This window comes from Calypte anna, chromosome 5A (assembly GCF_003957555.1).
Source record: "Calypte anna isolate BGI_N300 chromosome 5A, bCalAnn1_v1.p, whole genome shotgun sequence".
NCBI classification, from domain to species: Eukaryota; Metazoa; Chordata; class Aves; order Apodiformes; family Trochilidae; genus Calypte; species Calypte anna.
The window spans coordinates 28,196,905-28,218,080 of record NC_044251.1 but is presented as its reverse complement, the minus strand read 5'-3'; the positions used below and the strand labels follow the sequence as shown (position 1 = coordinate 28,218,080).

Genomic DNA, 21,176 nt, shown 5'->3' with positions numbered 1-21,176 from the left:
CACTCTGCTACATGCTTTAAAAAAGATAAAATATAAAAATTAACAATGAACCATTATAGACTTACTTCATAGAAGCTTGTGGCCATAGTATATCTGACAGAAACTTCAGGGTCATGACAAAGGCAGAAGAATATAGAATATAGTTCTAAATGGAAGTTCTTTGGATCCACAAACACAATCATAGCCTGCAGAAAGATAATGTCTTTAATTAACTGTGTAGCTAAAGGACCACACTATCAGGAATTATCTGATGAAAACATTTAGTTACAACAAGCAAGGCACTTGGGAGAAGACAGACTGTAATTCTAAAGAATTGTTGCACTTTTCAGTGTTATATCAAAACATAGGTACCAGACAAGTTGGAGCTGAACACTCAACTGGATTTATGCATCTTCCAGACAAAAATCACAAGACATAAAACCTTAGTTTTACAAATATTGTTAATGTTTCCATAGTGGAAGATGCAACTGGAGACTTCAAAAACAAAGAATATTTCAGCGAGCAGCAAAGCAAGCATCTGAATGTTAATATAATTGTATGTGCATATACCTGAGCTGTGCTCAAATAAATTAACAGATGTCTACCTACATACAGGGTGTTTGTCTTCAAAAGGCAGAATAGAAATAATTGTCTACTGGCTCTTGGTACAAACATTCTTTCCTTCACTAAAAATGCAGAAAGTCAAAATATAAAGTAGATTTACAGAAACATGAGTGGTGAGTTTAAAGACCTCACATAAATTTGAAAATGCTTTCTGTGTTCAGGCAGGAACATGATTAAAACATGTATTAAACCATTTGGATTCAATGTTTGACTCCCAGGAATGCCATGACATACAGCACATGCAAAATTCTATCTTGGAAACTGGGGACTCCGTTTCTGAGCCATATTTTCAAAGACTTTGTGCTAAGGGTTTGAAGAAATGTATGGAAAAGAATAAGATCAGTGACCTCTTAGAGCAGGACCCTCTCAGTCAAAACCTGCCAGTAATTTTCTGAGGTTCTGCAACAGGAATCTTTCCTGGTAACTCTCTTGGATATATTCATGACACAAAGTATTTAACCTTAAATTAATATTACTTACTGGAAAATTGTAAGCACAGTTCTTCCTCACTAAAATATACTTCTTTTCCTGTTCCAGAGTTTGAAGTTGTAGTTGATTATCATTGTGTCCATTTTCCTGCTGTAAACCCAGAGTGGAAAGCTTCTTATAAAATTCCAAAAACCGTAAGTGCTGTTCAGGAGTAAAAATGCCTTAAAAAAAAAAATGCAAAAACTTTATTTTCCTCATTACAAATGCTACTAATAATTTCCAGGAAAAAAATTATTTACAAATTTATCAACTATGCCAATTTTTATCCTTCCTTCCCCCTCCTTGCCTTGAGTCTAGCACAGTATCAACAGTACACATTATACAGAAAAAATGATAAAGAAATATGACAGGCAGCTAGACCAGAGTGAACCTAAATTTCTGTTTAGAAATTTCTTGAAATGCTCAGGACTTAAACTGCAGGGCATTGGATTTTTTTGCTTGTTCCTTAACACCACAATACTGGTTTCTTCTTGCTCAAACTTTTAGATGTTTAGGGAACCTGAATAATGCAGATCTGCAGAATAAAGCATGTATGCCTGCAGAAAGTTGAAAAATTAGATCATGCTGCTGTGGATATTAAGGGTGCATAAGAATAAAAATAGGAAACTTGAAATGGGTTGCAACTACAATGCAACTTCAAAATTTACAAGTCATTTTGTAAGTCCATCACTAAGAAGAGAACTATTAAGGAAAGGTTCAGTTTCCTTCTCGAGAGGGAGGAAAGCTATCAGTGATTGCTACCAAGAAGGTTGAAATGCTTAATGCTTTTATTTTCTTACTCAAATGCTACCAATAACAACAGGCCCCTGGTAAAATTAATAACAGTAACAAGGACTCAAGCTTTAAACTGAGAAGAAACAAGTCAGTGAATACTTAATTATGAGATATTTTCAAAATATGCAGGGTCAGATGTGCTTCATCCCCATATCCAAAAGTATTTAAAGTACTAGCTGCTGAAATCTGAAATCAGTGCAATGTCAAAATAGAAAAGAGATGAAATGGTATTGATATGTCATAGTTTGAGAGGGGAAGAACAAGCCATATAATTAATTGCAGGTCAGTCAGATTACTTTCACGGAGTTGAAAGAAAAAACCCAAAAAATCTACTTGTTAATACCAAAAAGAACACAAGAAAATTAGTTACAGCCAACATAAGCAGAGCAAAGCCTGTCAAACTGATTCAGTTTCATTCTAGTACTGAATAACAGAGCCTGTGAATACAGAAGATGCAGTAAAGTCCTATTTTCAACCAGAAAAATAAAGTATCAGGAGAAACAGATGAAAAACCATAAAGGTGTTGCAAAACTGATGAGAAGAGGAGTTTGGAGAGTTACCTGGGGCTCATTGACATTACTCAGGTACTGGTACTACTTAGTATTTTCATTGGCTTTTCGGATGATGGTTTAGAGATTTTGATTATTAAATGTTCTAATATCATCAACCTAGGAGGGAGAGTATCTGTTCTTCTGATAAGAGTTTAAAATGATCTTCACAAACTGGACACACAGTTTTAAAACTTCAGGGTTTTTTTCTATTAGGACAGAAATAAGTCAACATGCTTAGCCAGATCCACATCATAGGCTGCCCCTGTGCAACTAATGTCAAATTTATATGTTGTTTAAAAAGGCAGTTTTTAAAACTGAAAAAAGTGAGGAGAAACATAGCCTGGAAGACACACTTTGTTCAGCTCTCCTAAGGTGTAACACTTAAGAAAAATCTGAATTTGCCTGGCAGAGTTCAGAGATGAAGAGAGATCAGCAATTAGTCATTCAACCTAGAGAAAAGAATAGTGGAAAGATATGATAAACACAGGATTGACTGTTCGAGCTCCAGGTTTCTGTAAACAACAGTTGGACACTGTGGAACAGGACTTATTCACAGGACTCATAGGGTCTCTTCAATAGTCTCTACCATGATAATAAAGGATCATTTATTTATTATCTATAAGAAAAAATCAAAGGGTTTAAGAGTCTAGGGGGTAATTCTCTATAATGTAAACCCATCATTCTGTGCTGTCTCTCCCCAAGTAAAAACTGTATAGAGGGTGTATGGTGGGCAGAATGATGAAGGAAAGATCTATTGTACACAAGTGAAATTCACAGAAATAACAAGTACAGATTTGGCCACAGCTGCATATGGGAATCCACATGCTTAGGTTGTGGTTTCCTTTCTACCCTTAAGTTCTTTATGGACCACACTCTATACTGTGCCTCAAAAAGAATATCAAGCACAGAACTGAACATCCACAGCTAACATTACAGTCTGTTTTCAAAGTTTTATAGTTTCAAAAGTTCAGTCATAGGATTCAGCCTAGAATAAGCAAGAAGAAATCAAAATAAATCATTTAAGCCAATCAACACAAATCACCAGGTTTCCCTATCTGATCCTGTCTAAACGTAATAAACCCAATAAGCAGCCAGACACCCAAAGAGGAAAAGCATGAAATCCAATATTTATGCAATAGTCTATTTCAGACTTTATGCAATAGATTGTTGTGTAGTTTTACTTCTATATTTCCTTTTCTAACTATAATCCCATTTGATATATTCAAATCTAGATATTTGCCTAAAGTCTCCAATTTTCTACTCTTCCCGTTCTTTTAAGATTTTTTTTTTAAAGAACATTAAGTCATACCATATAATCCATTACACAGTTTCCCTAAATGGAAAGATAAAGAAAGCAGAATAGATTCATCTGATTTGAAGGATTTTTCACAGAAAGATTTCACTAAGGGGAGCACGGTTTGACTCCTATCATCTGAAAAACAAAAGAAATTTTAAAGTTAGCCATTTTTCAACATCAAAAAAAAGAGCACAGAGACTGGAATTCCATAATAAGTTATGAAAAATATAATTTAACATGCTCAGGAGTATTGTTGGCAGACATTCACTAGAGGTAGAAAACAAGAGTTATAGAGAATGACACACATAGTACCATAATCTAAGTGGTAAATTTAAACACCTTACATGCTTTGTTTGTTTGTTTGTTTGTTTGTTTTAGGGAAAAGGCATCCCTCAGTATTCAGAGAATATAAGAACAGTCACTACCCTTGTTCACCAAAAATACAGGCAAAGAATACTGCAGTACTCCTACAATATAGAGAGATCAAGACCAAACGACTACAACAGCAAAAAAAAAAAAAAAAACCTGGAGACAGTGGAAGTGAATTTTTTTCAACCTAGGTAAAAGATGTTGAAAATGTTTTGGTAAACAACAGGTGCACAGAGAAACAAAATAATGAAGGGCAGAGGAAAGACATTAAATAATTTAGAAATTACAGAAAAATCCAAGCAATCTCTTTTGACTCGTTTTAAATAAAAGTATTGTATTTTAAGATATTTAAGTTTTAAAGGGATTAGCATTTTTTTTAATTGTAGATCAAACCAAAATTCATTAAGTAATTACATTTGAACAAAATTTTTAGATTGTCCTGAGAAAACATTTTGATATTGTGAGAAAGAAAAACTAGGACATAATTTTGGGTCATCTGCCTTCAAAACATACAGTTGCCAGTTCAGCCACAAAACCAAAAATTACACAAAGCAAATTTATTTTAAAACATTCCTTATAATTTTCTTAATAATCTCTGATTGCTTCCTCTATGGATTTTTTTTTTGGTTAGCTAAAAGCAGTAGTGAAGACCAGGTGTTGCAAAGAAGGCAAGCTCCAGTTGGTAGCTAAGAATAGCTTTATTTCAATTAAAAGGCAAAAACAAGGTAACAGCAAGAAAAGCACAAGCAATGGCATCTCTTGGGATAAATTTTTGTATTCTGTGTGTTGACAGCACTAAGTAAATACTAACAAACCTATATTCCTCTCATTTATACAGTCACTTTGTTCATTCCATTTAACCATATTATTAACTTGGAATAAGATAACAGATTTTGTGGACAACTGGTTGGCTTTTCCTAAATATATATATATATATATAAACCTGTGCAAGACATGGAAAAAGAAAGCACGAAAGAACAAGACTGGTATAGAAAGCCTAAATTAAATTCTTACCTGCATCAATCATATCAAGCAAATTCACTAAGGTCTCAAAAGCTGCAAGGCGGACGCTGCTGCCCTCATCTCTTGCCAGTTCAACTAACTCAGGAAGCACCACAGTTTTGGTTAGTTCTGTCCTGCAAAGTGAGGCAAACAGTCAAGAGAAAACATGTAATGAAACAATATTGGCATAACAAAAGAACTTCCTTGCAAAATTCATTTAGATATTTTTCAGCTAGTCATCAATAAAAAACCGACCAGTTGTAATGAAATCAAAATCTTAAAAAAATTCTCCAGTCAACGTCAAGATTTTTTTCTTTGTCAGCCAAAAAAACATACAACCTTAAAATGCAAAACTTCATCAATACAAAAATCATTCAACCTTTGAGTAAATCTGATAAAATGCCATCTGAAATAAAACTCAAAAGTGATCAGCTATTTCCCTGTGTCCCTAAGAAAACTCTTCTGACCAAACAGGCAGAAACTGCTCATTGCAATGGCACAAAGCCAAAAATTATTAAATATGAGTCATGTTGGATTGAATTGTCTGGTAATCTTATGCTTCAAAGATGAGCCTTCCTTACAGAGGGTGAGCAACTACCACTCAGAGAAAACATTAGTCAAATTATTATTCCAAATACTAGCTTTTAGGCTTATTTGCAAGTAGTAAAGAAAGGCTTTTGCTTGCCTCTTTTTGCCTTGGTAATTACTAGCCCTGTCTTCATGTGTGCTGGTCCTGACAACTTGTTTCTATACACTGGCAGCAGTCTTCTGTGTTAGGCACTGACTAATATTAGGCACCTCAGAGGTAACTAATGAGGAGTTGAATACTCTTGACTCAGTAACATTTGTGAAGTAAGGTACCTGACATAAGAAAGATACAGAGATTTATGCCTTGGAATAAAAAGTACAGTTTCTGTAGAAGCTACCAACCAACATAATTTCCCCTGTCTCAGTGATTCATGGTAGCTGTGGGATAGTAGATAAGATCTTTTCTGCAGCCCTATTAACCACAAGAACTGGGAAGACATTTTCACCTTTTTTCCCTGTCATGTTAATTTTTTTATTTATAGCACTCAAGATTTCTAGTGCTTGAATTTGTCTAAAATTGATTTAAGAAGTCCATTTTGTCCTGTTCTCAGGTATGAGCTCTTGGTCTGCTCATCAGTTAGTGAAAGCTCTGGTAAGTACCACATCTCAAGAACAGCATCTCAGCAGTTCACAATAACCCTGGCCCTCAAAGTTTATTCTGCCCAAAAAGCAAAACCTCAGGGAAAAGCTGATAAAATTACACTACGTGAGCATTGAAAAAAAAAAATCAAAATTATGTTTGACACTTGGAGCAATGGGGTAAAAAGAGTTTAGACTATGCCATTTTAGCCAAGGTTTTGAATACATAATTGATCATAACCTCCAGAATGACAGATTTTTACTGAAATAAAAATGCCCACAATTATCCCTTCCAAACAGACCAAACAACTAGCAGCTGTCCTTTTGTAAGTCAATTGGAACAATAGCTCTTTTAAATGTTTTTAACCAGCATCAAAATTATTTCAACCTTACAGTTAATATTGTTACCAGCAAATCAAGATGCATTTTAGGAGTATTCTTTCAAACATAATTAATAATTCATATAAAATTATGAGAAAAATTACATTATATTATTTAGTGTTAACATCACTGGATATTAAAAATAAGCAATGAGATGGTTGTCATATTAACCCTTTAACATCCACCGAAAAATGTGCTTATTTCCTCTTATTAATTTGTCATTATTTTCCTACTACACATTCACCCTCAACAAGAAATAGCACAGTAGTTTACATACCAAAAATATTGACAGCTCACCGTTTGTTATGAGATAAAGGAGTAAAGCATCTAAATCACTGAGAAGGGACTAGACAAAAACCTGAGAGAGAGCAATGCTAAAACTAAACCTTAGGGATGAAAGAAAGAAAAATATACAGAACAGATCACTAATTGGTAAGTGTGGATTTGGCCAGATTAAAGCCGTATTCTAAGGCTGACTAAACTGCCAGTAATACTGTCATTTGCTGCTGTGTAACACCTATCTCATTTTAAGACATTTAGCTCCCAGGTATAATAATGCATTCAGTTTAGTTAACAAAACAGCTGAAAGCAGATTCACATAAACTGCTCCTAAATGCTGCCACTACAACTATGTTTTGGTTCCCAACAGGCTGATCCACAGAACAAGGCAATCTGCAGCTGTACATTTTTAAACATAAAAAAAAGTTTCCATTTCTATCTGAAAGGAATACTCTTTAACTATACATGTATCCCAGGTGAGAGTTATTTTATTCAGATAACATACTGAGATAATTTTAAAAAGATTTTGCTGCATTATGTGTCACAATTAATTTTCAAAGCCAAATTCACAATTGTTTCTCAGCTCTTGACTACAGGAGAGTTAACTGAGGTTAGAGGAGTGACAGAAATGCAGACTGTATAAAATCCCAGTAATCAGGATGGGAAAAAAAAATAAAAAAAATAAAATAAAAAAGAGAGAGAGAGAGAGAGAGAGAGAGAGAGAACTGCTTTGGAAACATATTTCTGTGGATTTCCATTTGGCAGAATCATAAAAAAACTTCAAACTACTGTGACAGAACTGTAGAACTGTCCCTCCTTTCAAAGGTCAGTAGATATGCATTTAAAAAAATACCCAGTTACTCTCTGATGATAAAGACCTCTCTGTTTCATTCCTCTTTGATCTCCATTAAGCAGATTTAAATTATGTAAAGATACATGTGCACAGTAAAAACAAACACAAGCTCAAATTTTCAGTAATTCAGTTCAGTAAAATTCATGTTAAATTTTTAGTTTTACATACACAAACTATTCAGTTCTTTTGTAATCACAAAGTTCTTTTAAATGCTAAGACATTCAATATGGAAAGCATTTAAATGATTTATTGTGCTAACTACATTTTGTTATACAAGAAAGTACAACAGATAATTACACTAAGTGAGTGTTTTCATATTATTCAGACCCTCTGAGCTTCTGCAGGACAAGGACCTCACAGAACAGTTGCATAAAGCACATCTATAAAATTATTTTGAACATATATTTTTCCAGTATTCCATGTCTGAGAGGACAAACGCATTGCATCAGGAATTTCTGGTTTGATTTTTTTCTTTTAACTCAAAATCTAAACCACAACATAATTTCCCCCCCAAAAAAGATTAAAAAACCTACAGCCACCTGAAAGCATCTTTTCTGCCAAAAACCAAACAAACTGAAGTGCATACCTTTGAAATTACATTTCAGATTCAGTTTTGCCCTTGAATTTGCTCATAAATTCACCATTTTAAAGACCAGAGGAACTGTTTTAACAACTCATGTATCCCTGCTGCCTAACACAGGACAGGGAACCTTACTTGATACTTTCTTCAAATGTCTAATAGAAGTTACCAGGTTGTTGGGTTTTTTTCTTCCTGCTACAGTAACAGGTGGACAGACCTGGGATCTTAAAAACTTGTTCACTCAAAGACCAGTCCTGTGTGGGTAGGTAACATGTTCTATTTATTAAAACATAATTTCCAGACTTTTCTGCTCCTAGATGTGCAATACTGACAGTTTGCAGGCTTAGAGGAAAAGTTAATACTGAAATGAAATTTGCTTACAAAACACATTTAGCATCCTTTTGCAAAAATCTCCATAGTAATTCTTAGAACTGCTAATATTTGCAATAATCCTCTTCCATTTTTAAATAACCCCTATGTATGGGTCAGCAATTCCACTATCACAGAGAAACAAAAATATGAAAAAGAGACAAATGCCAGCAGTCTAAGAATGCATCTGTATACCCCACATATATTATTGTATACACATGAATTAAGCTAGAAAACTTTAAAGGGGTTTTTATATTAATATTAAATATTTTAGAGAAAGATTTTACTTTTAGAAGCACTTATGCAAATTGTACTCACCCTATTCCTTGAGCTACGTGTTCCAGTTGCCGACACATGCAAGCCCTTACTTCATATTCCACATCATGGCAAAGTGATTTTACCAGTGGAAGAATCTCTCTTTTAATACTAAAAAGGTGAATATTTTAATTAATATACAGAACAGGAATATATAAAATCCACCCTCTAGTACTCAAATTTTACCTATATATTGCTTCTAATGGCATTTTAAAAAATAATTTATCACACATGGCAAACGATTTTTCTGAAAATTTGCAATTATAAAAGAATATTCTACATGAGACACAAATATGTGCTATAATAAAAGAGAAAAAAGATTATTCCCAGTCATAATAATATGCTCAGATAAAATCCATTATTTTTTAACTTCAAAAATAGTCGGTAGGCTGAGATGCTGTCCTTATTTAATAACCATCTTCAGCATAATTTTTGAACAGCCACTTTAAGAATATGAAGAATTATATAAATGAAAGTGGAAATTCCAATTAATCATCCCTAATAGCTCATCTTTGGTATGCATGCTGCACCAAAGAGATATTTGGGAGGAAAGTAGAAAAAGAATTTTATATTAAAAGCTTTAGTACTGCAATGCCTTTAAGCAAGTAGACACAAGTATTCATGTTAAATCAATGGCAGATGCAAAAAACCTATTTTGAATTCTATTTAAGTAAAAATACATACTGCAACTTGGCAGAATCAGCCATTGTGGTTCCTTTCACTGCTCAAGATGCTGTCATGAGCATTCATAAAATATCCAAATCCTTATGGTGTTCAAAAATAAAGAGAAATAATTTAAAGGCACAGACAAGCAATTTTTCCAGTCAGTTTGCACAGCCTCCACACAAACTAGTGAAAATGAGTTTATTTTATAGCAAAATTTGGCCAAAACTTTCAAAACCTGTACAAAGTCTTTGGAGCTTGGTATTTTTGGACACTCTGAAGTAGGGACTACTTCCAAAAGAGACTTTTAACTGGAAGTTGGAACAGAGGACAGAAAAAATAATGTAATGTATCTCAGCCTGCAGTATTCTAAATCTGTCGATCCAGGTCTCTTTTCAGACCTGCTTTGCACTCACACCAGTATGTCCCAGAAAATTTTCTGTTTCTGAAGATCAAGGAATCATATTAAAGACCCTACCAAAAGCAGGTATGATTACCTGAATTACTATTGCTAACACTATTGTAATTTCTGATAAGTTTCCAAGTGATCTGGAAATTCACTTTCCTTTTTTGAGCATGTAGTATCAGATAAATAAATGCAATTGTTATTTTGCAACAATTCTACAGATTCTGAAGATCAAGATGTGAAGCTTTGATAACATTCTCAAAAAATACTACTTTATGATGGTCATTAACTTCTGTGTGTCCAACTAGTGTAGCCTACATAGCCAGTGAAGGTGTAGATAGATTCCCTTTGGTTGTTTCTAATTCTTTTTTTATTGTAGAAAAGCAAGAAAAAAAGAAAAAAAAATCCTGTCATTCTTGCACTTTGGGGAAGATCAAAATCATTAGCCCATGTCCTCAGCCAGACATGATTTCTATGCACTTAGTAGCCCTCAATGGATTTCTTTTGTAATGCAAAATCACATGTGGCCAATTGCCTGGATAGGAAAAGTATCTGGTGAAATGGTGTCACTATAATAAGACTGGATTAGCTGTCAAAAGAATATACTGTACCAACTGCTTTGGGCAGATAAATTCCTCAGATTTACTCTCCTCTTTTGCACCACTGTCCAAATGCACAGACATTGAATCTTAGGTCTGGATACCATCAGACAACAACAGTGGCTCCTGATACATCTCCATACAATTGGAGACAAAAAAACAAAACCAAAGCCCCATCACACCTACATGTTAACTTTGGTTAGACAAATGAAAAGGTAGGAACAGGATTCTTCTCTTTATCACAACAAAATCTAAGGTGATGAAGCTGTGTTTTGTCTCAGTAAAATTCAGAGAAATGCAACATTTGGCTGATTTCCTAGAAAAACAATTTGGAAGAATGGCATGAAAATGGTACCCATTCAAATCTTTGGAAGAATATACAAACTAAAGTTATAAACAGATTAACATCAGCAACTCTAAATATGTTAGTTAGATAATGACCATTTTTTATATTATAAATATCCAGATAAAGGGATATGGATCAAAACAAAACAAAACAACATATAATTTTTGCAATGAAGTTTACTTTTCTTGTAGTAATTTTTTTCCCACTAACAAAGAAATATTGATATATGCTGTGGAATTGAAACATATGTACAGACTACTTACATATGAGCTTCAAATTTGGTTGCTAATTTTCCCAGGATTTTACAACTAACTAAGCGGGACTGAAGTGTTTGAGAAAGCTGTGCTTTGGAAACAAGTGGATTCAGGATCTATATGAAAGAAAAAAGAATAAATGTGAACAGAAGAAATGTGAGCAGTAAATAATATATTCCCCTTCTTTAAAAAAAAAAAATCTATGAAAACATATCCCAAATGTCATCTTTCCCTTTCATGGAAGTAATCAGTACTAATGATAATGATTATGATGTACACATATTCTACTGGAAACCTGTCTTTAATATTCTTTGCTAATTATAGCACATTAAACCCATATCTTGGCCCAAACAGCAGCATATGATTCACATCACTGCCACAGTTTTACAGCTGTCTACTTGTGTCTTTGAGGCTAGGTTGTGTCAGTATTTGCAGCCATTAGCTGGTAACAAAAAGTTGTTAAATACATTCCTGATGAAAAAAAAATAAATATGCAGAGAAAAGAAAAGGAAGCCTCTGAGATTGTTTCTCAAGCATTTTCCCAGGAACCACTATTTTTGATGTAAGGTTTTGAGGCAACAAACCCCCTCAGTTATGCATAATTTGAGTATCCAAAGGGAAGAGTTTTCATTTCCATACAGGTGCAGAAAACCTGCATCAGTTTGGAGCTCTGCTGTCATTTGCTGGCTGGTGCCAAAAACAAACTTAGGAAGGCCTGCAGAACACAATTATTTTGATATATTGTTTTTGCCCAGAAATAATCACAGAAACCCAGGTGCCAGGCCAAGAAGAACATTATAGAGAGGTTTCTGTACAGCTGCTTCATCAGTTGTCATCTCTCCAAAGAAAATTTTTCTGACAATTTGCAAATGTTCTCCTAGAGGCATCTTGTTTAGATGGCATCTCTAAAATTGCATCACAATTAAATTTTGGGGGTGACCAGAATAATTTTTTTTTCCAACCTATCTTTTCACCCTTTAAAATCTTATTTCTTAAACAGTGCTGGATTTCAATCACCCACTAACTTTAATGAGTATTCTTATACTTCACAAATAATATATTAAATCTCCATACGGTTTTAAATTATAAAACCAAAATATGCCTGTTGCAAAGCTTTTAAAATTAAAGATGAAATATGAATACTCAAAATAAAACCTAATATATAAGCTAAGTAAAAGGAGTAACATTACGACTTAATAACAAATTTTCTTGAGCTACACAATAAAAAATTAAGTGTTTGCAGAGCTGTAGGTTTTTGGTACACCAAGAACACTGTACTACATATTGAAACGGACCTCTAGCATTCAGTTCCACTTAGCAAAAATCAGTATTTTAGTCAAGCAGAAAAAAAATTATTGTTTCTTCATGAAGACACATAATGAGATACTTCATGTAAACTTCAATGGGATACATGAAAACAAGTCACTGAGAATACTGAGAGCAGCAGAAGCACTAAAGTAAACAGTCTATTTGCTGAAGAACACTGCAATTTTTTAAGGTGACCTTCCTGTCTTGCCTTTTACCATATTCCTCTTTTACAGTATGGTCCACAAGAATTACAGTTTTCACAGGCCTAGAACTTCCACAAATCTCACGAATGTGTATGAGACTTACAGGGAAATAAAATCTTACAAAATAGTTTCGATAGCATAAGTGGAAGAATATTATTACCTCATGTCTGACAGTCTCTTTTGGTAAAGCTTCTATTACAGCAAGAAGAGTTTCTAGCCATGCATTGCTGACACCTGCTAGTGAGAAATGGGTTCTATGTTATGTTGTATATATAATGAGTATAGCAAAATACACATCAGTGTTACAAAATTAGTCCTCACTTTTTACACACACCTCTTCAAGTAGCTTTGTACCTAAAGGCCACTAAGTTAGCATTCAAGACTTGCAACTAAGAAGTAGGATGGGCAAAAAGCAAATTCTGCCTCCATTTCTTTTAACTTCTCAATTCCTGTACAAAAATAATAATGAATATACTCGTTCCCTCATTTAGAACAATATTTTTTTCTTATGCCCACTGAAACTTCTCAGTTTTACAAGCACCCTTTTTTTTCCCCTTTGTATCCTAGAAATGGTGTCACAGAAGAAAAACTAATCACAGAAGAAACATCAACCAACCTCCCTCTGTTTTCTAAACCAAAAAATTCCAGTACTTCAGTAGAAGCCCTGATTCAGTAACAAGGTAAGGATTTAGCCCTTGAGACAGTGGTTTTCTTTGCTTTGATCAGAATTACATTTAAGTATCAGTACATTAACATGCCAAAGTCTTTTCATTCATGCAGATGAAGATACAAAGTCACTCTGACTGCACTCACACAGTGTTGTACAGTCACTAAGGAAACACACATAGGGAAGTATAAGTCATCAGCACGGAGCTGACAGCCCTGACCTGCATCTCTGTGTTCCAGGTTCTGGAGAATGATGTGTAGGAAGGAGTGGGAATACGTATGAATGGATACTGACTCCTCTTGCAGAACAGTCAAGAATGAAACAGCAGCTGTCAACTGCATTTCTACTCCTGCAACATGCAGCACCTCCTGTAGAATTACAAATTACAACAATTTAGAACATGAGGTAGAAATGTACTGAAAGATCATTCACATTTTTATATTTGCTTTTAAGAGAGAATGGGAAGCAACCTGGAGTAAACTACAGAATCAGCTGTAAACTTACATTCTCTTAAGAGCACTTATTTGGAGATACAGACTTATAGCAGGAACCTTTCAAGCAAAATAAAATTCATTACAATATTTTCATGACTTTCACTTTCATCAACACATGGGAGTGGACTTTTCTACTTTAAAAAATAAAAGGTAAAAATAGATGAGACAACAAGTGCGATTCTGTTGTTTATGCACATAAATTAAGAAGTATTTAAGTATTTCATTTATCCAGAGGGATACTAAAAGAACAGAAGGCAATTTAAACTTCACCCTTTGGTGACATGAGACACAGGTGTAAATTTTATATATGTATGGTATACATATAATCTTTAGAACGAAGCAAGATGTACTGGAATATTTAGGTAACTCAGCATTTGCAAGTACTTAGCTTTAACATACAAGAATACAATTAATCAGTCCATCTTTAGAAGCGCCAATTCAAAAGTTAAACAAAGAAAATACAGGAATGAAGTATTACTAAGTTTTTTGACTGAAACAAAAGGGAAATTTAAACTACAGATTAACGCACACACCAAAGAGCTTCCAGGATGCAATACATAGCATTCATTGGATGCATGTGGGTATCTATCAGCTAGATAAACATTTCATTCCCTTGCTTCTCTGAATGTAGCTCTCAATGTCATGAGAAAATAAAGTGCATTATTCCACTACTAAAGCATTCCACTCATTTTACAAGTGACTCGAAATAGGAGTTAAAAGCCCATACTGCTTCTGTATCAGGTTTTGCTCTTCTTTTTTAAAGTGCTTGTGATTTTCTCAGCTCACATATTAAAAAATTGATAATAAGTTTATATTTCAATTTTTTTTAAAAATCAGCCTAGACCTCAAAAATATCCATTATGCACCTCAGCACTATACAACACAGGAATTGTGCTGAGAAAACACAGTTTGCAGAGAACATCTGAGAAATTATTTACTAGCCTTTACTTCAAAGTAAAACCACAAAACATTTTCATTACACAAATGTCAACCAGTTTGTGTGTGCAAATGTATAATTTTTAGTTTATCTGATTTCAAAGATAACCATCATTTATCTATCAAGAGTTGTCATTGTTTACAGCCATGTGTATTTGTAAAAGCATTCTCTTTGCCCTTGCTCCTCCAAATGAAAAAAAGAAAGACTATTGAGCAGTTTACCAACTCAAGAGTGATAGAATATTTGCATTCAGTATCCTTTAAACCCACTCTTGTTATCTTCACAGCCTACCTCTGTCCTTGTGTCTCCATTGTTATTACACCAGGCAGACAAGAATAAGACACCTGCCAGTTTTGTAATTTGAGTATTTCTGGGGTCAGAATACCTGAGCTGAATTCAATTTTAATGTACATAGTCACTTGAATGCAATGCAAACAGGGTTACTTACCATTAAATAAAGTTTCCAAGTACTCTTCTCCACACATCCACACATCTCTGGCTAATGATATTTGAAAACACATTCTCTGGGTATGTGTCCTCATAGACCTCAGGAGAAACTGAAATGTAAGGTTCTAGCCAGCTGACACAACTGCCTGCATTGATGCATGTACTCAGAACTGTAGAGTTCCATGTATGAAAATATCTGTCTCTTCCAATTCCAATTTGGCTGATCTAAAGCTGAGTGACTTGAATTTACTTATAATGAAATGTATTTATCTAAAAAGTGATGTATTTTTCTATACATGGATCCTCCGCAGATTCACACTCTGGAGGAAAAACACCTTTTCCCCTCTTATTCTGACAAATATATTTAATTGAAGAGTACAAGCATGTTCTTTAACTGTGCTAATGTCTACAAGTTCAACTCAGGCATCAAAACTCACAAAATTTAGAAACTCTGGCTTATTACTTTAATTGGAAAATGGAAAATTCACCTCTAGTTTAATGCACTTTATGCCCTGCAGTAACAGATTCTCTTCAAAGAATTCTGCAAGCAGAAGCATTGTCAAGTGTTTTAGTAACTGCACTGATATGATAGAAATCTTAATTTAGGACTAGAAAGACACAGAAATAATGGTGATTATAAAAGCTCAAGGATAAAATGAGGATGGACCTTAAAATCAATGGTAGTTATAAGATAGGGTGAAAAACATTCCACCTCTCCTTAAACTATAAAATCTAATACGAAAAATGAAAAGCTTTCAAGAGGAGACTAATAAATAAGGAACCCAAGTAACTGGGAAAATGAGTTTGGAACTAATTGGACACCAGCAAATAAGACTTGATAAATACACATCAAAAAGAGCAGCTCTACTTTCCTGCAATTACAGCAGCATTTGAAAAAATCTTTTTATTAGTCAGACACCTGCACTCCTCCTTCCACTGCATCCAGTGGCAGTGCCTAAAATACTACTAACATAACTTGAAAGAAGACATTTGGTGTACACTGCTGAGAAGAATGTCTAAGCTTTCCCCAGATTGGCATTCCAACCACTCCCAAGGTTCATGAGGAGGTGTATGCAGAAATCCAGAGTGGAGATCTTTATGCAAAAGAACCCATACAAGGATACCACTTCATTTTAACTGTAGAATTTAAAAAGAAATATTACCTAATCTAATTCCTACATTAACATCTGACCTATATATAGGTATTTGTTTTATTAGCATCACCAAACTATTGACACCCAATTTAATCATTACTTTGACTTGTTATATATGTTGACATATTGAATGTTTGACTTTGCTCATTTCAGACATGAATACATTAAATGTATATAAGGTCTTTGGTGTAATTTTAATTTAATTAGGTTTTAAGGAATTGTAAGCAATTTGAATATATCCATTCCTATATTATAAAAGTAACTAGGGTTATCAATTGCTCGTAAGTGAAATAAAAATCATTAATACATCCATGCAGAATATTCCCTGCATTTATTTCTTCCTGTATCTATTCTATATTCAGCTCTAATCAAAACAGTATTTAATTTTGCTTTTGGATTTCTGCAAGTATGGTAAATAAGGACATTGGTTTACCTTCCCAGCTATATAGTGACAATATTTTTGCATAAATAGCACCCTGAAACTACTTTACTAATCAATTTTTATGTGCAAATTTGAATTTGGAAATTCTTTTTTCCCAATCTACAGAAATGGAACTAAGTGTAGTGATTTAGGTCAGCTTATTTCCCTGGAATGCCAGCTAAGATCTGCAAGACTCCAAGGGAAGCTGAGTTTGATTATGTCTATATATGCTGTGACCATGTTCATTGAAATGGTCAGGACTGGTCCTCCAGTAGAAACAAGAAAAAAAGGGTTAATGATGCCAAATATGGCCCTGCAGTTTAAAGTCCAGTGAAAAGGATACAACATAACTGCTCTTCTCTTACAGGTTAAATACAAATTATACAAAAGAACAACATTTAAGAACCTGATTTTGGAAGTATAGCCACAGAAAGAAATTTAAATCACATATATTCCAGAAAGTTTTAATTTATAAAGCTGTTCCTGAAAGGAACAATTAGATTTAATCTGACCTCACTATATTTCACTCTTCTGCCTCAGGTTTGAGCCTATTAAATTAAGTTTCATTTAATTTGTCAACTAGGAAGGCATTCAGTTTGGATTTAAATGACACTTAAAGATGGAAAACACGTGACTTTTCTCAGTTATTTGCTCAAAGATTGATTTGATTTGTTATTAACATTGTCTACTCCATTTCTACTGTTTCTGTCTTCAATTCCTAACTCTTCTTTCTTCGTATACTTTTTTTTCAGTTGAATCTCCTTCCATATTATGCAGGAAGACACCTTTAAAAGCAATTAAGTACTGTCCGATATGAACACACTGAGCTCCAGATTCCACTGCCCCAGGCTCTAATCATGCTAATGAAAAGATTTTTTTTTTCTCCATCTCTATACAAAACCTAAGACTAGAATAAAAACTTCCTTCCCACATTACACTTTTGAATAAAGACAGAGAGGCAAAGACTACCATTTCTAAACACCCTGACATATATATGGGTGAAAAATCACAGTATTTATTAGTCCTTTGCTTCAGGAAGAATTCTGCACTCAAAGCAGATACACCAGAGACAAAAAATGGATTCATAATGTTGAAGTTAAACAACAAAATAGATGAAAAAAAACTTCCCTTGAGGCAAGCATGTTGGTTAAGGAAAGAATGCATTATGAATGTCAGAATAACGTGGTAGTAACTGCAGAGACTCAGTGTAAGTAAAAGGGTTTTCAACTACTTTGAAACATCAAGACATTATTTTTCTCAAAGCATTATTTTTAAACACATACATGTGTGTAAGCAAAATTCCCATTGACTTGCATCTTGTAGCACAGAACATAACTAGAAGTACTTCAATATTTTCTAAACAATGAGTCAGTCCATACTAGTTCTCAGTTCTGAGGACAGCTATTTCTTGGCCATTTGTGGAATTTAAATAATCAGACAAAAGCTGGAACTGCTACCCTTAAAAAAAAGTAGTAGTCTCCTGGAATCTCCTGAAACAGAAGTTTCAGGACACAATACACAGTTAAAGGTTATAACTGATATTCACAGAATCACAAAAGGTTCTCTATCTGGAGGTCACTCAAACAGGCCCACCTAGAGCCAGAACATGTCCAGACAATTTTCAAATAACTGTAAGGAGGGAGCCCACAAGCTCTCTGGGCAACTTTGTGCCAGTGCTTGGTTAACTGCATAGTGAAAAAGTGTTTCCTGATGTTCAGAAGAAACCTCCTGTGTTTCAGTTTGTACCCACTGCATCTTGCCATGTCACTGGGAATCACTCAAAACAGGTTTTCTATACATTGTTAAGATCTCCTCCAAGCTTCTCTTCTACAGGATGAACAGCTTAAGAACTCTCAGCCTTCCCTCTTAAAAAAGATGCTCCAGTCCCTTAATCCTCTTCATTGTAGTCTCTTCAGTATGTCCCTGTCTCTCTGGTACTGGGGAGCCCACAACTGGACACTGAGCTCCAGGTCCAGCTGGAGCTGGAGGTGGAGTAGAGGGCAGAGCAGAGGGAAGGGATCACTCACCCTCCCCAAACTGCTGGAAATGTTTTGTCTGATGTAGCCACAATGCTTTGTGGCAAGGGCACACTGCAGGTTCATATTTAACCTAGTATCCATCAGGACCCCTATTCCTTACATAGAGATATTTCAGGTATTTATGGGTGTCATGCTTTGCATTTTTATTTGTGATACAGTTTGTTCTTATTTGGCTGAAGCTGCTTCTTAAATGAGCTTTTTTATTTCTTCCAGGCAAAGGGTCATACCTGAGACAGAGTGAAAATAAAAGAGATTTTTATCTTCCTTAAAATCATAGAATACTTTGAGTTGGAAGGGACATTTAAAGGTCATCTAGTAATGATGCAATAAGCAAGGACATCTTCAACTAGATCAGGTTGCTCAGAGCACTGCCCAACCTGACCATGAATGTTTCCAGGGATGGGGCAATTACCACCTCTTTGGGCAACCTGCACCAGTGTTCCACAACCCCTATTGTAAGAAATCTCTACCTTTTATCTAGTTTGAATGTAAGCTCTTTTAGCTCAAAACCATTAACCTTTTTCCTACCACAACAGACCCTGCTAAAATGTCTGTCCCCATCTTTCTTATAAGCCCCCTTTAAATACTGAAAACTGAAAGGCTGCAATAAGGTATTCCCAGAGCCTCCTCCAGGTTAAACAACCCAATGACCCTTCAAGTAAACATACCTATGTATTTAAAATCACTATATCCTTACATGGCAAGGATGTATCTACCACAGCTAGCAGTGACTTACTAAAAATGTGGAGGGCAGCACGTGAGACATGAGACTGCTATAAGCAAAGTAAACTTTTCTGGGTAGCAGCAGGAAAACCTTAATGCTAGCATGGAAGGACATCGAGAATATTGAAATGAAGCATAAAGACTAGCTGGTTCCCTAAAAGCTGTCAAAACAATGGTAAATCTTCAGAATAGGTAAATAGTATTAATTCTGCTTTCTTTTCTCATTGTAACATTTTTCAAAAAATGTAGTAACTACAATACTTCATACATTCAGTAAGTAAATGTAGAAGATCTTGTAGCCATATGTCTCCTAGAGAGTTTGTAATTAAGTGGAATTTCTATTGCATTTTTTAAACACTTACACAAGCATAAAGAGATACATTCAAACCTTTTTATATACAACTTACTCTGATTTTTGGTACAACCCGACGAAGTGTTTCTGCAGGATTCTGTCGCATCAGGACTGGAAGATTTGCCACCACACTTGTTCCTTGGATATCCTGGCCAGAACTTACAAAAATACACACAAACAAACACATTACTCTCTATGATGGTTACAAGCTTGAAGCTTTTATTTATTTAAAAAAAAAAAAAAAAACAAAAAAAAAAAAGGCAAACACAAACTAGTATATAGTGGAAAACAATATTAAAACAATATCAACCATTAAACCTGTTTTATTTATAACATAGAATGTTGCAATTTTTACTGTAGCTTTGAAAAAATATAAAATGTTTGAGAGATCTTTTCAAACTGGATGACCAAGGCAGTCTTTGTGGAAGCTTTTATATTATAACAATATAACTGATAAAGCACAGGAAGGGGACAAGCTGACGAGATAAATGAAAATACCCACAACATACAACATTTTAAAAGAAATCTTCCATTTTTTGTTTTTCCAGGGAAAAGAGTCAGAAATATATTGACAAACATGAATAAAGAAAAATGCAAGAACTTGGCTAGATTACAGATATTGTGCATTTCTCCTCATTCTGTCACTCTCAATGGTCTCTTGCAATTTTAAAAGGAAAAAAATATAAAAACAGATGGGAAGGAAAGGGTAGGCAGCAATGAAGAAAAGGCATGAGATGAAAACAAAAATAACACAAGTGGATAAGCATCCAGAATTGAACTAGAAAGAGAAAGGGCCTGGATGCCAAAAAAAAAAAAAAAAAAAAAAAAGCAAAACAAAGAAAAAAATCCCATACCACCAAAAAAAAAAAACCAAACCAAAAAACCCTGAACAACAACACGTGCTTTTTCCTCTTTAAATACAAAAAATCCATTTTGCTGAACAAATGCAGATTTGTTTCAACAACTAAACTGCTCATTTTTAAATAAACATCCAAAGTTCAACTGTACGCATGCAGGCACCTTTTTTAAGTGTGACATTACAATTACATGTATAATTATGATTATACACATAATTTTCAGATAAATCCATAATAAAACTGCTTTTGAACACTTCCATATTCCATTTCCCATCCC

The 21,176-nt window shown here is 34.4% G+C and overlaps 1 protein-coding gene across 1 annotated transcript in view; it reads right to left on the bottom strand.

The window, feature by feature from the left end:
• The window catches only part of PPP4R4 (protein phosphatase 4 regulatory subunit 4), a 57,527-nt gene that overhangs the window by 16,072 nt on the left and 20,279 nt on the right, over positions 1-21,176 (bottom strand). Inside the window, exons 3-11 of the mRNA XM_030452003.1 lie at positions 20,098-20,200; positions 13,696-13,843; positions 12,969-13,042; positions 11,307-11,413; positions 9,033-9,140; positions 5,098-5,219; positions 3,727-3,849; positions 1,084-1,253; positions 66-185 (exon numbers count right to left, since the gene is read on the bottom strand). Coding sequence (XP_030307863.1) covers positions 66-185; positions 1,084-1,253; positions 3,727-3,849; positions 5,098-5,219; positions 9,033-9,140; positions 11,307-11,413; positions 12,969-13,042; positions 13,696-13,843; positions 20,098-20,200 — 1,075 coding nt within the window. The remainder of the gene's footprint in view (positions 1-65; positions 186-1,083; positions 1,254-3,726; positions 3,850-5,097; positions 5,220-9,032; positions 9,141-11,306; positions 11,414-12,968; positions 13,043-13,695; positions 13,844-20,097; positions 20,201-21,176) is intronic.